Source organism: Nerophis ophidion, linkage group LG10 (genome assembly GCF_033978795.1).
Source record: "Nerophis ophidion isolate RoL-2023_Sa linkage group LG10, RoL_Noph_v1.0, whole genome shotgun sequence".
Lineage (NCBI taxonomy): Eukaryota > Metazoa > Chordata > Actinopteri > Syngnathiformes > Syngnathidae > Nerophis > Nerophis ophidion.
This window is the reverse complement of record NC_084620.1, coordinates 49,599,701-49,614,877: the sequence shown is the minus strand read 5'-3', so window position 1 is coordinate 49,614,877 and position 15,177 is coordinate 49,599,701. Positions and strand designations below refer to the sequence as shown.

The window sequence follows — 15,177 nt, the reverse complement described above, 5'->3', positions numbered from 1 at the left end:
AGAAACGTTTTATAGTTTTTAAGTTAACATATAGTTTTTATGTTGGTAACATTTTATAGTTTTTACGTTAACTTCTAATACTTTTTATGTTAACGTTTAATAGTTTTTTATGTTAGTAACCTTTTATGTTAGTAATGTTTTATAGTTTTTATGTTAGTAATGTTTTATAGTTTTTATGCTATTAAAATGTTATAGTTTTTATGTTAGTAACGTTTTATAATTGAGTAAGTTAAAAAAAGTAAATGGCACAAATGAAAATGTGTACAGCACAAATGAATATTTCAATATTAGCAATGATGAGGCACTAGAGGACCAACATTTCCTAGCAGGTGTGTGTGTGTGTGTGTGTGTGTGTGTGTTGGTTTGGACTTACCCCGATCTTCTGTGGCGAGCGCAGAGGTACACTCTTCACCAAGCGCAGGTAAAAGGCCGCTGGGAGGATGAAGATGAGCATGGTGGCTGCCGAGGAACCTGACCCGGCAAAAAGGAGGTGTGAGGCCTCTACATTTTTTCCCAACGCTTTGAACCCCGCTGCTTAGAAAACGGTGCGGCTAACTTAGGGATTTAAATTCGCTGACGGCCATAATGCAAATAGTAAGTAAAGACACTGAAATGGTGTGCTATTGTTTGTGCTACGGCGCCATCTTTCGTACAAGTCCGCACACTGCAGGTGCTGCAGTATCCTTCCAGTCAGTGCTTTCCACCGGAAGTACAAGTGCCGTTCTGTCTTCTACCTGTCTTTATTCATCACTGCAAGCAACATTTGCAAGTTTTACAATATAACTAAAACAATTCTTATTAACTAAAGTGTCCCATGTGTGATGTCTGTAGGAGTGTTTTCATGCATATTTGTACGTGCTATTATAATGTAATGACGCTAGCGTTGTTAGCATTAGCTAATATGCTAACACGTTTACAAGTGTATTTGTTAGTATTTTTATTTGTTAGTATTTTTAACTTAAAATTTTATTATTTTTGTATTGTTTAACGTTCACAAATCCCTTAGTAAATTTACCAAAATGTCACCGTGGAGTTATTCATTCTGTTTAGCTTGAGGTAGCTAGTGGGTCCATGACGAGAACTTCTGTTTTGTTTGATCAGCCGTTTTACTGCCCTGTTGCAGACACCGTTTGAAAGCAATTAAGGTATGTAAATAAACATTTAGAGAATATTTCTGTGTAAATAACTCATTTCACAATGTATATACAGTATGTGCCAGTTATAGTCTGGTGCGGCTTATATATGGAACAAATATTTTTTTACTTTCAGAATGTAATTAATTGAGCTCGATCGTCCGGAAAATATGTTATTTGGTATTTGAAAAAAGTAGAAATGCAATCTTTTCCTTTTATTGGTGTGAATTAATTTGTCTAAACGTTGAGGGTCTTCCTGGTTACGTCTGCTCATTATTGTCTTGTGTGTGTGTGTGTGTGTGTGTGTGTGTGTGTGTGTGTGTGTGTGTGTGTGTGTGTGTTCTGGCAATTCCGACTTAATGGGGACATCGCTCTGTTTACATAGTCACCTTTAGGGGACCTCTGACGGTATGGGGACAAAATCAGGTCCCCTAAAAGGGAACATTTTTATATGATAGTGAGATCCATTCTAAGTGATTTTTAAGCTTTGGCCCATAAAACATGTTTTCTGCTTAGTTTGAGTGTGAGACATTTGCACATTTGCATCATGTCATATTTAATTTTAACTTTTTTTTTTCTTAAATGGTCCTCAATAGTCACGTACAAATTTATGTGAATTATGGAAAATTATTTCAAATTGGTCCCAATGAACCATACTCTTCCCCCCCCCCAGGGTCCCCAGTAAGAATAATCAGCAGATTACTCGCACCAAAGGCAAAACCTAGCAACTCACTTCTAGCTGATTTTGAGAAAACAAAGGAAAACCAATCTATCTTGATGCTGTCTTACAAAGATCTACAAAGTCATTTTTTTGAGCCATGGATTGAATCTGCTCTCATGAACGTGTGCCCTTTCTCCAGATATTTTATAACAATCTCGGGTGGGCCCCATTCTGCGTTTGCACATCGGGCGAGAGCCGTGCACAGCGTCCAGTTTTTATTTTGACCTCCACAGTTATCTGCCCAAAAGAGTATGCAAGGGGAAGAATCAAGAACAATACATTTAATGAAGGTGCTTGCAACGTCCTGGGCCAATCTTCCAAATATCCGCTCGTGGCATAATATCACATAATCAGGTTGACCGCCGGCCCCCATTTGTGCAAATGTCTCATTAAAGACAATAAGGCGACTGTCAAAGAAGCTCCGATTGGTCCCTTGAGATACTAGGTTTTTCTGTTGTATCTACGCGGTTATGTGGTAGTTGCCAGGTCCTGCCACGCGCGTAACAGCTTACTTACGGAACAAATTACTATATCGCATACACTAATGTAAAGCATATCACCAAAATTATTATCAGCTCAGTTTTGACCAAAATTGAGTTACTGGGTTTTGGCTTTGGACGGGAGATTACTTCATCAATCTGAAAGACGTGTACTAGCTCATGGCCATTTTACACCATTTTTTTATGTCTCCACAACCCGTAGAAAAGGTGGTCCCCACAAGTGTGTGTGTGTGTGTGTGTGTGTGTGTGTGTGTGTGCTCACCAATGAAGCCAAAGATGTCCCGAATGGTGGGGACGAAGATGACCAGCATGTTGTTGAAGGCCAAGATGGTGGCGGCGATGATCATGTGGCGAGCCCAGCTGAACCCTCGCCCGCTGAACAGCAAGGTGTTGATGGAGGAGCGGATCTGAGGAATGTAAGACATTTATTTATTTACAGTAGGGTTGTATGGTATACCGATACAATCGGTATTAGTATAGTACTGCGATACTAATTCATCATTTTTTCATCATTTTGGGTACTATACCGTCTCTGAAAAGTACGCTCTTGTAGTTGATATTCTTACGGATCCATCCATGGTGTTTGTTTACATTGTGACGCCGGTGAGCTATTGTATCCTACTGTGTGTAGTGAAGCATGTTTTTAGCTATTCCTCGTCCTCCAGTGATAATGTTACTTGTAAGAAACCTACTTTGTCACCATGGAGGCGAGGATTAGTGATTTAGAAGTAGCTAAAACACTGAGGAGGGACGTTAGCCGCTAGCTAACCCTGTCTTAAAGCACACCTCTTCCTTTCAGTGTTATAACTTCACCTTTATCTTTACTTTTTAGGCCAAAATGCGTCCGTTCTCCCTTTTCTGTCTACACACTGTGTCTGCTTGTAAGTACTCGGTGTGTGTGCACTGCCGACCATGCTCCTCCTCTGCTCGCAAACAAGTAATGTCACCACGTGACGACGACGCACCATCATGCCCGTAAAAAGAAAATTAACAAAATGGGGGTTGGTACTTTTTAGAGGTGATATAGTACCGAATAGGATTAATTAGTATCGCGGTACTATACTGGTACCGATATACCGTACAACCCTAATTTGTAGTTGGCTGATATCTGCCAAAATGCTAATTATCAGTTCCAATAATGCGTGGATCTCCGAATTAAAGTATTGAAATATGCGTGATGTTGATTAACAGTTTTTCCAACATGATTGCAGAAGTTGATATCAAAGACTATTGTCTAATTTGATACATTCAGCTGTTACGTTGATATCACAGACTATTGTCTGAGTCTGACACATCCAGCTGTTACGTTAATATCAAAGACTATTGTCTGAGTCTGATACATCCAGCTGTTACGTTGATACCCAAGACTATTGTTTGACTCTGATTCATCCAGCTGTCACGTTGATATCAAAGATTATTGTTTGACTCTGATTCATCCAGCTGTCAGGTTGATATCACACACTATTGTCTGAGTCTGATACATCCAGCTGTTACTTTGACATCAGAGACTTGTCTGAGTCTGATACATCCAGCTGTTATGTTGATATCAAAGACTATTGTTTAAGTCTGATACATCCAGCTGTTACGTTGATATCAAAGACTATTGCCTGAGTCTGACACATCCAGCTGTTAAATTGATATCAAAGACTATTTTATGAGTCTAATACATCCAGCTGTTACCTTGACATCAGAGACTTGTCTGAGTCTGATACATTCAGCTGTTAAGTTGATATCAAAGACTATTGTCTGAGTCTGATACATCCAGCTGTTACGTTGATATCAGAGACTATTGTCTGTGATACATCCATCCTGCTGTTACGTTGATATCAAAGACTATTGTCTGAGTCTGATACATCCAGCTGTTATGTTGATATCCAAGACTATTGTTTGACTCAGATTCATCCAGCTGTTACGTTGATATCAAAGACTATTGTCTGAGTCTGATACATCCAGCTGTTACTTTGATATCAGACTATATTTTCTGAGTCAGATACATCCAGCTGTTACATTGATATCCAAAACTATTGTTTGACTCTGATACATCCAGCTGTTACGTTGATATCAAAGACTATTGTCGGAGTGACACATCCTGCTGTTACTTTGATATCAAAGACTATTGTCTGATACATCCAACTGTTATGTTGATATCAAAGACTATTGTCAAAGTCAATCAATCAATTCAATCAATGTTTACTTACATAGCCCTAAATCACTAGTGTCTCAAAGGGCTGTACAAACCACTACGACATCCTCGGTAGGCCCACATAAGGGCAAGGAAAACTCACACCCAGTGGGACATCGGTCTGATACATCCAGCTGTTATGTTGATATCAAAGACTATTGTCGGAGTCTGATACATCCAGCTGTTACGTTGATATCAAATACAATGGTCTGTGTCTGATACATCCAGCTGTTACGTTGATATCAAAGACAATAGTCTTTGTCTGATACATCCACCTGTTACGTTGATATCAAATGGTCCGTGTCTGATACATCCAGCTGTTGTTGAGACTGCAGCGCGTTATCGCAGTGACACGGTGTGATCACACTTTATCACTGGCCCAACATTCCCAGCGTCTGTATCGCATCCAGGCTCAGACGCTGCTGGCTCAAGCGGCCAGTGGGGGAAAGGTCGCCGTCGTCAGGTGCGGCCCAGGGAGATGTCCAAGGAGGCGGGGCTTGCGGGCGCCCATTCGGAAGGGATTATCCCCCGCCATGCAAGGGAACTGGAGGCTTGCATCAGCCGGGGGGCGGGCTTTAAGGCAACAGGAAGTTGTTTGCTTATCTTCTTTCCTACTGTGGGACAGGTATTGTGGGACAGGTACGGCCAGAAAAGTAACTTTCCTTTCTCTCTCACACCCGCTTGAGGAGGCGGGAGCAGGAGGAAAGAGACTTTTCCATGCCCCTTCATGGGGGGTTGCCGCGACAACGGGCAAGTCGCTAGCGAGAAGAAGTTGTGGAGATCTTGACAATCATTTATAAGCACTTGCATAACTGGCGTGGAAAAGTGGAACCGGGACGATGCATTCCTCTCCGAGGCTCCAAACTATTTGGCACTCAACTGTCACTCCTTTGTAGCGCCGTGTGGTATTTGCACGCCCCCCCCTCCCCGCCCCCCACCTCGTACACACCATGGGAATGTGGACAGACTGGTAGAAGTGGCAGAACCCTCCAAAAGATCGTTACCTAGCGTGAATACCATTAGAATCACTGATACTTTTTAGTGTGTCCTGATCCTCCTCCGCAGTGACCATTATGCAAAGCACTAATGTCCACTGCAAAGGACGTTTACCCACACAATAAACCCTACAGGTGTGTAAAAAGTCCCAGTTGTTAGCATTCCAATATTTTTAGTAGGGCTGCGAATCTTTGGGTGTCCCACGATTCGATTCAATATCGATTCTTGGGGTCACGATTCGATAATATTTCGATTTTTTTGGATTCAACGCAATTCTCGATTCAAAAACGATATTTTTCCGATTCAAAATTTCATTTTGGCTAGTTTTGCAGCACCTCAGATAAATGCTGAATGCTAGGTTTTTTTTTTAAGCTGTATTTTTAACACTTTTGTTAATATAGGACCTCTGATGGTCTCCAAGAATTTGAGTGTTTTGTTTTTTTAACTGTCATTGCTCCAATAGTTTCATAACAATCAATGTTGTTATCAATTGACATATTTAATTCACATCAAATATTCCACTTTAAAATATTTTCTTTTAGAATATATTGCATTTTTTGTGTTTTTACCGCGTAATATATATATATATTATAAAACAAATAAAACATATTTACATATATATAAAAAAATAAATGAATAATTCTGAAGTTGATTTTGAGAGTTAAACTTTAATGGTGAAAAAAACAACAACTAATGTATTATTTATTCTATATTGTAGTTAAACTTTGAAGGTGCAAAAAAGACTAATGTATTATTATTTATTATTTAACACTTTTGTGAGTGGGGTTCTTTTGGTCCCCAATAATTTTAGTGGCATTTTTTAAACTGTCATTGCTCATAAAAATAATAATGAATTAAAATCAATGTTGCTATAAATTATTGACATATTTAATTCACACCACTTTGAAATATTTTCTTTTAGAATATATTGCTTTTTTTTTTACAATGTAAAAAACTTTTTTTTTACAAAACAAGTATAAAACATTAAAAAAAAAATATATATATATATATATATATACATACATACATATATATACACATACATACATATATATATGTATACATTCTTAAGTTGATTTTGAGAGTTAAACTTTAATGGTGAAAAAAACAACTAATCTATTATTTATTTTATATTTTAGTACAAAGATGGTGTAAAAAAAGACTAATTTATTATTTAACACTTTTGTGAGTGGGGTTCTTTTGGTCCCCAAGAATTTTAGTGGCATTTTTAAAACTGTCATTGCTAAAAAAAAATAAAAAATAAAAATCTATGTTGTTATAAATTATTGACATATTTAATTCACATCAAATATTCCACTTTGAAATATATATATATATATATATATATATATTACAATTTATTGCAATTTTTTGTGTTTTTTACAAAACAAGCATAAAACAAATGAAAAAAACTATATTTTATATATATATATATACATATATATATATATATACACATATATATATATATATACACATATATATATATATATATATATATATATATATATATATATATATATACACACACACACAAAAAAAAAAAACAAATTCTGAAGTTGATTTTGAGAGTTAAACTTCGATGGTTTGAAAAAAAACAACCTAATGTGTTAGTTATTATTTTACACTTTTTTGAGTGGGGTTCTTTTGGTCCCCAAGTATTTTAGTGGCATGTTTCATAACTGTCATTGCTCATAAAAATAATAATGAATTAGAATCAAAGTTGTTATGAATTATTGACATATTTAATTCACATCAAATATTCCACTTTGAAATATTTTCTTTTAGAATATATAGAATTTTTTTTACAATGTAAAAAACTTTTTTTTTTACAAAACAAGCATAAAACAAATTAAAAATATATATATACATACATACATACATACATATATATATGTATACATTCTTAAGTTGATTTTGAGAGTTAAACTTTAATGGTGAAAAAACAACAACTAATGTATTATTTATTTTATATTTTAGTACTTTGAAGGTGTAAAAAAAGACAAATTTATTATTTAACACTTTTGTGAGTGAGGTTTTTTTGGTCCCCAGGAATTTTAGTGGCATTTTTTTTTACACTGTCATTGCTCAAAGAAAATAAAAAATGTAAATCAATGTTGACATATTTAATTCACATCAAATATTCCATTCTGAAATATATATATATATATTTTTTTACAATTTATTGAAATTTTTTGTGGTTTTACCGTGTAAAAAATCTTACAAAACAAGCATAGAACAAATAAAAAAAAGTATATATAAAAAAAATAAAACATTCTGAAGTTGATTTTGAGAGTTAAAATTTGATGGTGTAAAAAAAACAACTAATGTGTTATTTTTTAACACTTTTGTGAGTGTGGTCTTCTGGTCCCTAAGAATTTTAGTTGCATTTTTTTAACTGTCATTGCTCATAAAAGCTTTTTAATTAAGTCTGTACGTTCATACCTAAAAATCTTACATTTTTATACTTGGCGCCATCTTAGAAGTATGTTAACGTCTCTTATATAAGTATATAAACGTTAGCATGTCAAAGTTTTATGCTAACTTTTTAGCTCATCTTACATGTTTAAACGTTAAAATCATGGATTTGGATACTTGGCGCCAACTTAGAAGTGTGTTAACGTCTCTAATATTAGCATGCTGGTGTTAGCGTGCCGATGTTTTAAGCTCGCTTTTTTTAGCTAATTTTGTACATTCATACCTAAAAATCATAGATTTTGATACTTGCCGCCATCCTCAGAGGTATGCTAATGTCTTATTGAGTCTGTTTAAATCAGGGGTGTCAAACTCAAACACAGAGTGGGCCAAAATTTTAAACTGAACAAAGCCGCAGGCCAAGGTTGAACAAATGAACCTTTTAATAGGGACCCAAACAAGTTTTGCATTGAATATTGAACAAGCGAGACTTATATAACTTTATAGTGACATGCAAAATCGAGTTTCAAATAATGCTAATAATTTAAAAATAGCAATGGCATATCAAATCAAATATAAATAGAAATTGAATGCCTCTTTTCTATTTGCAGCCTTCTCAGGTAAATATCAAAATAAACTTTTCCCACAGGCTAATAATACATTATTATATAGTAGCGTCCAGGAAGAGGTAGTGCTGCAAGGGAATCTGAGTATTTGTTCTGTTGGGTTTATGTTGTGTTACAGTGCGGATGTTCTCCCGAAATTTGCTTGTCATTCTCGTTTAGTGTTGGTTCACAGTGTGGCACATATTTGTAACAGTCTTAAAGTTGTTCATACCCCTCAGTGTGACCTGTATGGCTGTTGACCAAGCTTGCATTGCCTTAGCGTGCGTGTGTAAAAGCCACATATATCATGTGACTAGGCAGCCACGCTGTTTCTACGTAGAAAAGCAGACGTGACATAAGGTTTTAGAGGACGCTTGAGGCAGTGTCTTTATGGCACGCCCCCAATATTGTCCAGGTGGGAATCGGGGGAAATTTGGGAGAATGGTTGCCCCCTGTGGTTTTCGTGAGGGGCACTGAAATTTGGGAGTCTCCTTGGAAAATTGGGGGTGGGGGTTAGCAAGTATGAATATTAGCGGTGAATGCGGTGTTACAGCGACACCGCCGCTGTGTAATACTGGCGGGCCAGCTTTAATGTTAATTTGATATTGCCTCAAGGGCCAAATGAAAATACACGGCGGGCCAAATTTGGCCTGCGGGCCAGAGTTTGACACCCATGGTTTAAATGATCGGAGAGCTAGTGGGTCCATAGCGATGACCTCTGTTTTGTGTGATCAGCCGTTTTACTGCCTTGTTACAGACACCGTTTGGAAACAATGAAGGGATGTAAATAAACATTTACAGAATATTTACGTGTAACTAAGTCATTTCACAACGTTTATATCTGCGACTTATCCGGTGCAGCTAATATATGGGAAATTATTTCTCAAGTTTAGTGGGTGTGGCTCCTTGGTCTGCAAAATACGTTCACTGAATTTGGTGATTTGTCAGGATCACAACTAGCGGTTGGACGTAGCATGAGCTAAATGTTTAGAAAAGTATGTTTGTTGGCACAAAGGTAGTGGGCTCTCATCAGCCGGAGCCTGAGAACTGGGGCAGGGGGGCCTCCGTGTAAAGCCCCCTCATAATGCACTGAATCCCCAGCAAAGCCCTGTGTGAGCCGTCCATCACGTGACTACACCCCCGTCTAAACACACACACGTGTGTGTGTGTGTGTGTGTGTGTGTGTGTGTGTGTGTGTGCCACTTCTGCTGGCAGACACAGCTAACGTTAATCTCTCGCTGAAGGTCGACGGACACAATGAACGTCGGGGGGAGTCGAGGCTTGCAGGTTCTCAAATGTCAGGTGGAAAGTTGGCTGCCCTCCATGTTGAAGGTGAGGTGTAACACTTAATATATATCACCTCCCTCATTTGGAAGAAAAGCACATTTAGAGCTGCAGCTTTCTTCATGTATTCATGCACTTATGCAAAATGTTCATGTTTTCAGGTTGTTGTTTTTTCCCCACTCCCTTTGTGAAAAAAGTCTTCCAAACCCACAGGAGCCTGACAAAATATGGCCTAGTCACGCACACACATTCTATAAACACTATTAAAGAAGAAAAAAAAGTGCGATAAAAAGGTGAAATGTAACAAGAAAAAGTTGCAATGTTCACAAATAACACAAAGTTGTCATGCAGGCTGTTTTTTTTCTTCAAAACTGCTCAAATCATAATAGTGCATCAAAATCAATGTTGATATGAATTATTGACATATTCAAGGCTCCAATTCCTTCACATCAAATATTTTGTAAGGGGGGGTAATATTGCGTAGTAATACTCATAGTGGGATTTTTTTTTTGATAATAATAATGAAATCCATCCATTTTCTACCACTTATTCCCTTTGGGGTTGCGGGGGGAACTGGAGCCTATCTCAGCTACAATCGGGCGGAAGGCAGGGTACACCCTGGACAAGTCGCCACCTCATCGCAGGGCCAACAAAGATAGACAGACAACATTCACACACTAGGGCCCATTTAGTGTTGCCAATCAACCCAGGTGCATGTTTTTGGAAGTGGGAGGAAGTACCCGGAGGGAACCCACGCAGTCACGGGGAGAACATACAAACTCCACACAGAAAGATCCCTAAACCTGACTCCTCAGGACCTCCGTAATAATGAAATCAATAATGTTATTAATTGTTTATCTATTTAATGCTCCAATTACTTTGGGAAATATTGCATATTTTTTGTTTTTGGCATTAAAAAAACTGTTTTCTTTGACATAAAAGGCATAAAACAAATAAGTATTTGGTGAGTGGGGCCCCTTTGGTCTACAAGAATTTTAGTGGCATTTTTTAAACTGTCATTGCTCATAAAAATAATAATTAATTAAAAGCAATGTTGTTATGAATTGACATATTTAATTCAAATCAAATATTCCACTTTGAAATATTTTCTTTTAGAATATATTGCATTTTCTGTATTTTTACAATGTAAAAAACACAGGTTTTTAAGAACAAAAAATGCATAAAACAAATGAAAAAAACCTATTTAAAAAAATGCTGAAGTTGATTTTGAGAGTTAAACTTTGAAGGTGTAAAAAAGACTAATGTATTTTTATTATTTAACACTTTTGTGAGTGGGGCCCTTTTGGTGTCCAATAATTTTTGCGGCATTTTTTTTAACTGTAATTTCTCATAAAAAGAATAATGAATCAAAATCAATGTTGTTATGAATTATAGACATATTTAATTCAAATCAAATATTCCACTTTGAAATATTTTCTTTTAGAATATGTTGCATTTTAGGTGTTTTTACCAGGTAAAAAAAAAAAAAAGTTGTTTAAGAACAAAACAGGCATAAAACAAATGAACAAAACAATTTTTAAAAAATCATAAAAAATTCTGAAGTTGATTTTGAGAGTTAAACTTTGAAGGTGTAAAAAAGAATAATGTATTATTTATTATTTAACACTTTTGTGAGTGGGGGCCAATACTTTTACTCATAAACATAATAATGAATCAATGTTGGTATGAATTATTGACATATTTAATTCACATCAAATACTTTGCTTTGAAATATATATATATATATATATATATATATATATATATATATATATATATATATATATATATATACATATATATATATATATATATATTTTTTTTTTTTGGAAGAATATATTGCATTTTTTTACCATGTTAAAAACAATGTATTTTTTTAATTTCTTTTTTACAAAATTGCATATTTAATACACATTAAATATTCCACCTTAAGAACTTGGGGGAAAATATTGCATATGCCATAAAAAACAGGTATTTGACAAAAAGGCATAAAACACAAAAAAAAACTTTATATCAACAGATTGACCCAAAGCGAGCTATCAATTAAAGCACTGAATTAAAAAATGACTTCTTTTTAACATTTTCATGACTGAGACACAATTCCGTCTTACTGGGCCAAAACTTGAGGGAGCTTAAAGGTGACAAAAAAAAAGTGTAATGTATTAGTTTTGAAAATGGCAACAATGAGAATGAGCGCCAGGTGTGTGGACACACTGCATTGTTCTGACTCACGCCTAACGTTGTGACTCACGCTCTTTCAGGGATTAGCAGGAATAAGTCTCCCTAGCACTGCTGAACATTTTTTCTGCCCTGCCCTCATTCCACACACAAACATTCAGTCTCTCCCATGTCAAATTGTTAGTTAAAACCATTAAAATGTTTATATTGTAGTAACGTTTGGCTCCATCCTCGGCCCCGAAAGCAGCCGCTAAGGTGGCGCTTTTTTCCACCGTCCCAGTAAACTTCCACTGGAAGGAACATAAACAATGTCGTCCTGCGGGGGCGTGTACTTCTGCAATTCTCTCCACGCGTGTCCGTCACGGCGCTAAATAATGCACACGTTGATCCATGACTCATTTACAGCAATGTCCTCCCTGCTCGCTGACTGGCAGGATTCTGTCGCCATCTGGTGGCCTTCCACGGTTACTACACCCCCAAACAACCCCTTAAGAAGGAGTGTGCTTATTGAGTGTAAATGACAAAGTATGGATAATAAATGTAATAATATTAATATCTATCAGTTGATGTAAAAATTGTTTTTTTAATTATATTCGTGCCCTTTTATTATAGAAGATATAAATTGATTTCAAAGGCAAAAACACAAAATGTGCAATATTTTCCCCCCAAAAATATTCAATGTGAAATAATTAAAACCGGCATTGCTCAAAAAGTACCGATAAATCCATCCATCCATCCATTCATTTTCTACCGCTTGTCCCAAATCAATGTTATGAATTTTGCTTGGGAAAAATATTGCATATTTTTGGTTTCCCTTGACAAAAAGGCAATAACACAAACAATTGAAAAAAATATATTATGATCATAACCATTTGTGACCCACTTTTATTTTATTGTATTTTTTTACGGCCTGCAGCACATTTAAAAACAAAAAAAGTGGGGGAAAAAAGAGCATCGAGGTCAAATGTAGTGAGAAAATGCTGCAGTACACAAAGCTGCCAGCAGGCTTTTAGAAAAAAATTTAATCTAAATCTGGCATTGCTCAAAAATACTAATGTTATGAATTTTTTTTGGGGGGGGGGGTGCATAATTTTGGTTTCCCTTAAGAAAAAGGCCATGACACAATCAATTAAAAAAAATTTAATAGAGGTCATAACCATTTGTGACCCACTTTTTTAGTTTATTTTTTACAGCCTGCAGCACATTTGAAAAAGTATTTTCCTAAAAAAAATGAAAAAGAGCATTCAGGCATTTTTTTTTTAAACTTTAAAACTGGCATTGTTCAAAAATAATAATAAATCAATGTTATGAATTTTGCTTTCTAAAAATATATAAGTTCTTTTGACTAAAAGGGCACTACACGAACAATAAAAAATAATAATTAATGGATGGATCTGAAGTTAATCTGGAGATTTAAGTGTTGAAAGTAAAAAGAATAAAATAACGTTTTACTTAGTTTCAACACTTTTACTTTCGAAAGGGTCTCCAATAAATTTAGTGTTTTGTTTTTTTACTATTATTGCTCAAAGAATAAAAAATGGGATAAAATCATTGGTGTTATGAAATATTAAACAAATAAAATAAATAATTGAGTGTACGAATTGAGGGCTAAATGGGACGGAACACTTTTTGGTTCTGCTCACTGACTTAGCAGCCTCCTGTCGCCATCTGGTGGCCTTCCGCAGTTACTACACCCCGTAGAACCCCCATAAGACTATGTATTGAGGGCTAAAATGGGAGCTATCACGTCCTCTTGGTCAGTCCTAAGTTTAGCTCGCGACCATATTAGGGAAAGAAATGCGTCCTATAATCACATGTCAGCGCCGTACTGTACATGTACAGTATGTGTACTGTATGGCTGTCCAAACTGGGTTGCACACTGAAAAATAAATGCATTCGGGGACCTTTTTCATTTTTTAAAAGCAAGACAATAAATATTTCCCCGGGACTCAAAAGGGATTTTTTTCAATCTTCAAAACTTAAATGTCTAGAGATCAACTTCAGATTCATCCATTGATGTAACCTTTACATTATTTTTTGATTTGTGCCCTTTTTTGGTCCAAGAAAACCCTGTTTATGATGGCAAAAACACAAAATATGAAATATTTTCCATTAAAAATGATCAAAGTGTAATATTTTCCCTTAAAATGTTGAAAGTGTAATATTTCCATAAAAAATGTTCAACGTGTAATATTTTCCCTTAAAGATGTTGAAAGTGTAATATTTTCCCTTAAAAATGTTGATTGAATATTTTCCCTTGAAGATGTTTGTGGGGAGGCGCAGCCGACGGGCTGAGATGGCGGCAAGGAGGCAGAGAGTGCGGATGAGCGGAGAGGCGGGAGCGACTCCGCCGCAATCAAATTCAGGTGCGTAGATTGCGCACTAGCACACAATTGACATTTCTCCTCTGGCTGTATAAAAGGGGAGAAGGAGGAGGGATCATGGCAGAAGAAGTAGGAGAACCAGCAGCAGAACCTGACGAGCGAAAATGACCGAGAGCGACAGCGACGAAGACGCGGCCGACTGAAAGCGAGCGAGCGAGCAGGTTGGACTCTTGTTTTTTTTCAATGACACAAGCTTTGTCTTTTGGTCGGATCGCTTTTCAGCTGCTCCTCTTCTGCTCTTTATTTTTTTTAAAAAGTTCGTGTTATACCCTTTTTGTCAAAGAAAACCTTAAACCTTATCTTCATGGCAACCACAAAATATGCAATATTTTTTCCAAACAAAATTCATAACATTGATTTATTAGTATTTTTCGAGCAATGCCAGTTTTAAATTAAAAAAAAAAAAACTCCCTACCAGGATGCTCTTTTTTTTCCACTTTTTTATGTTATTTTGGAAAATATTCCACCTTACTAAATGTGACAAGAAAACATGTGTGATATTCTAATGATGAAATAAAAATTGTGTACATCATATGTTAACTCCGCATATTTCACTTAATTTGGAATTGTCCAATTGTATTTATATGACACAATATTGTACTTATATGACATAATATTGTATTTATATGTCATAATATTGTATTTATAAGACATATCGTATTTATATGACATAATATTGTATTTCTGACATAATATTGTATTTATATGACATAATATTTTATTTATGACATAATATTGTATTTACATGTCATAATATTGTATTTACGACATAATATTGT

At 35.8% G+C, this 15,177-nt stretch overlaps 1 protein-coding gene and 1 long non-coding RNA gene across 3 annotated transcripts in view; one reads left to right on the top strand and one right to left on the bottom strand.

The window, feature by feature from the left end:
- slc38a4 (solute carrier family 38 member 4) overlaps positions 1-15,177 on the bottom strand; it is a 118,299-nt gene that overhangs the window by 8,686 nt on the left and 94,436 nt on the right. For both annotated transcript variants that reach the window (XM_061914016.1, XM_061914015.1), the window contains exons 14-15: positions 2,617-2,761; positions 374-471 (exon numbers count right to left, since the gene is read on the bottom strand). In XM_061914016.1, the coding sequence (XP_061770000.1) occupies positions 374-471; positions 2,617-2,761 (243 nt within the window). The remainder of the gene's footprint in view (positions 1-373; positions 472-2,616; positions 2,762-15,177) is intronic.
- LOC133560949 (uncharacterized) overlaps positions 9,625-15,177 on the top strand; it is an 8,669-nt gene continuing 3,116 nt past the window's right edge. The window contains exons 1-2 of the long non-coding RNA XR_009808545.1: positions 9,625-9,884; positions 14,278-14,559. This is a non-coding gene — a long non-coding RNA (uncharacterized LOC133560949). The remainder of the gene's footprint in view (positions 9,885-14,277; positions 14,560-15,177) is intronic.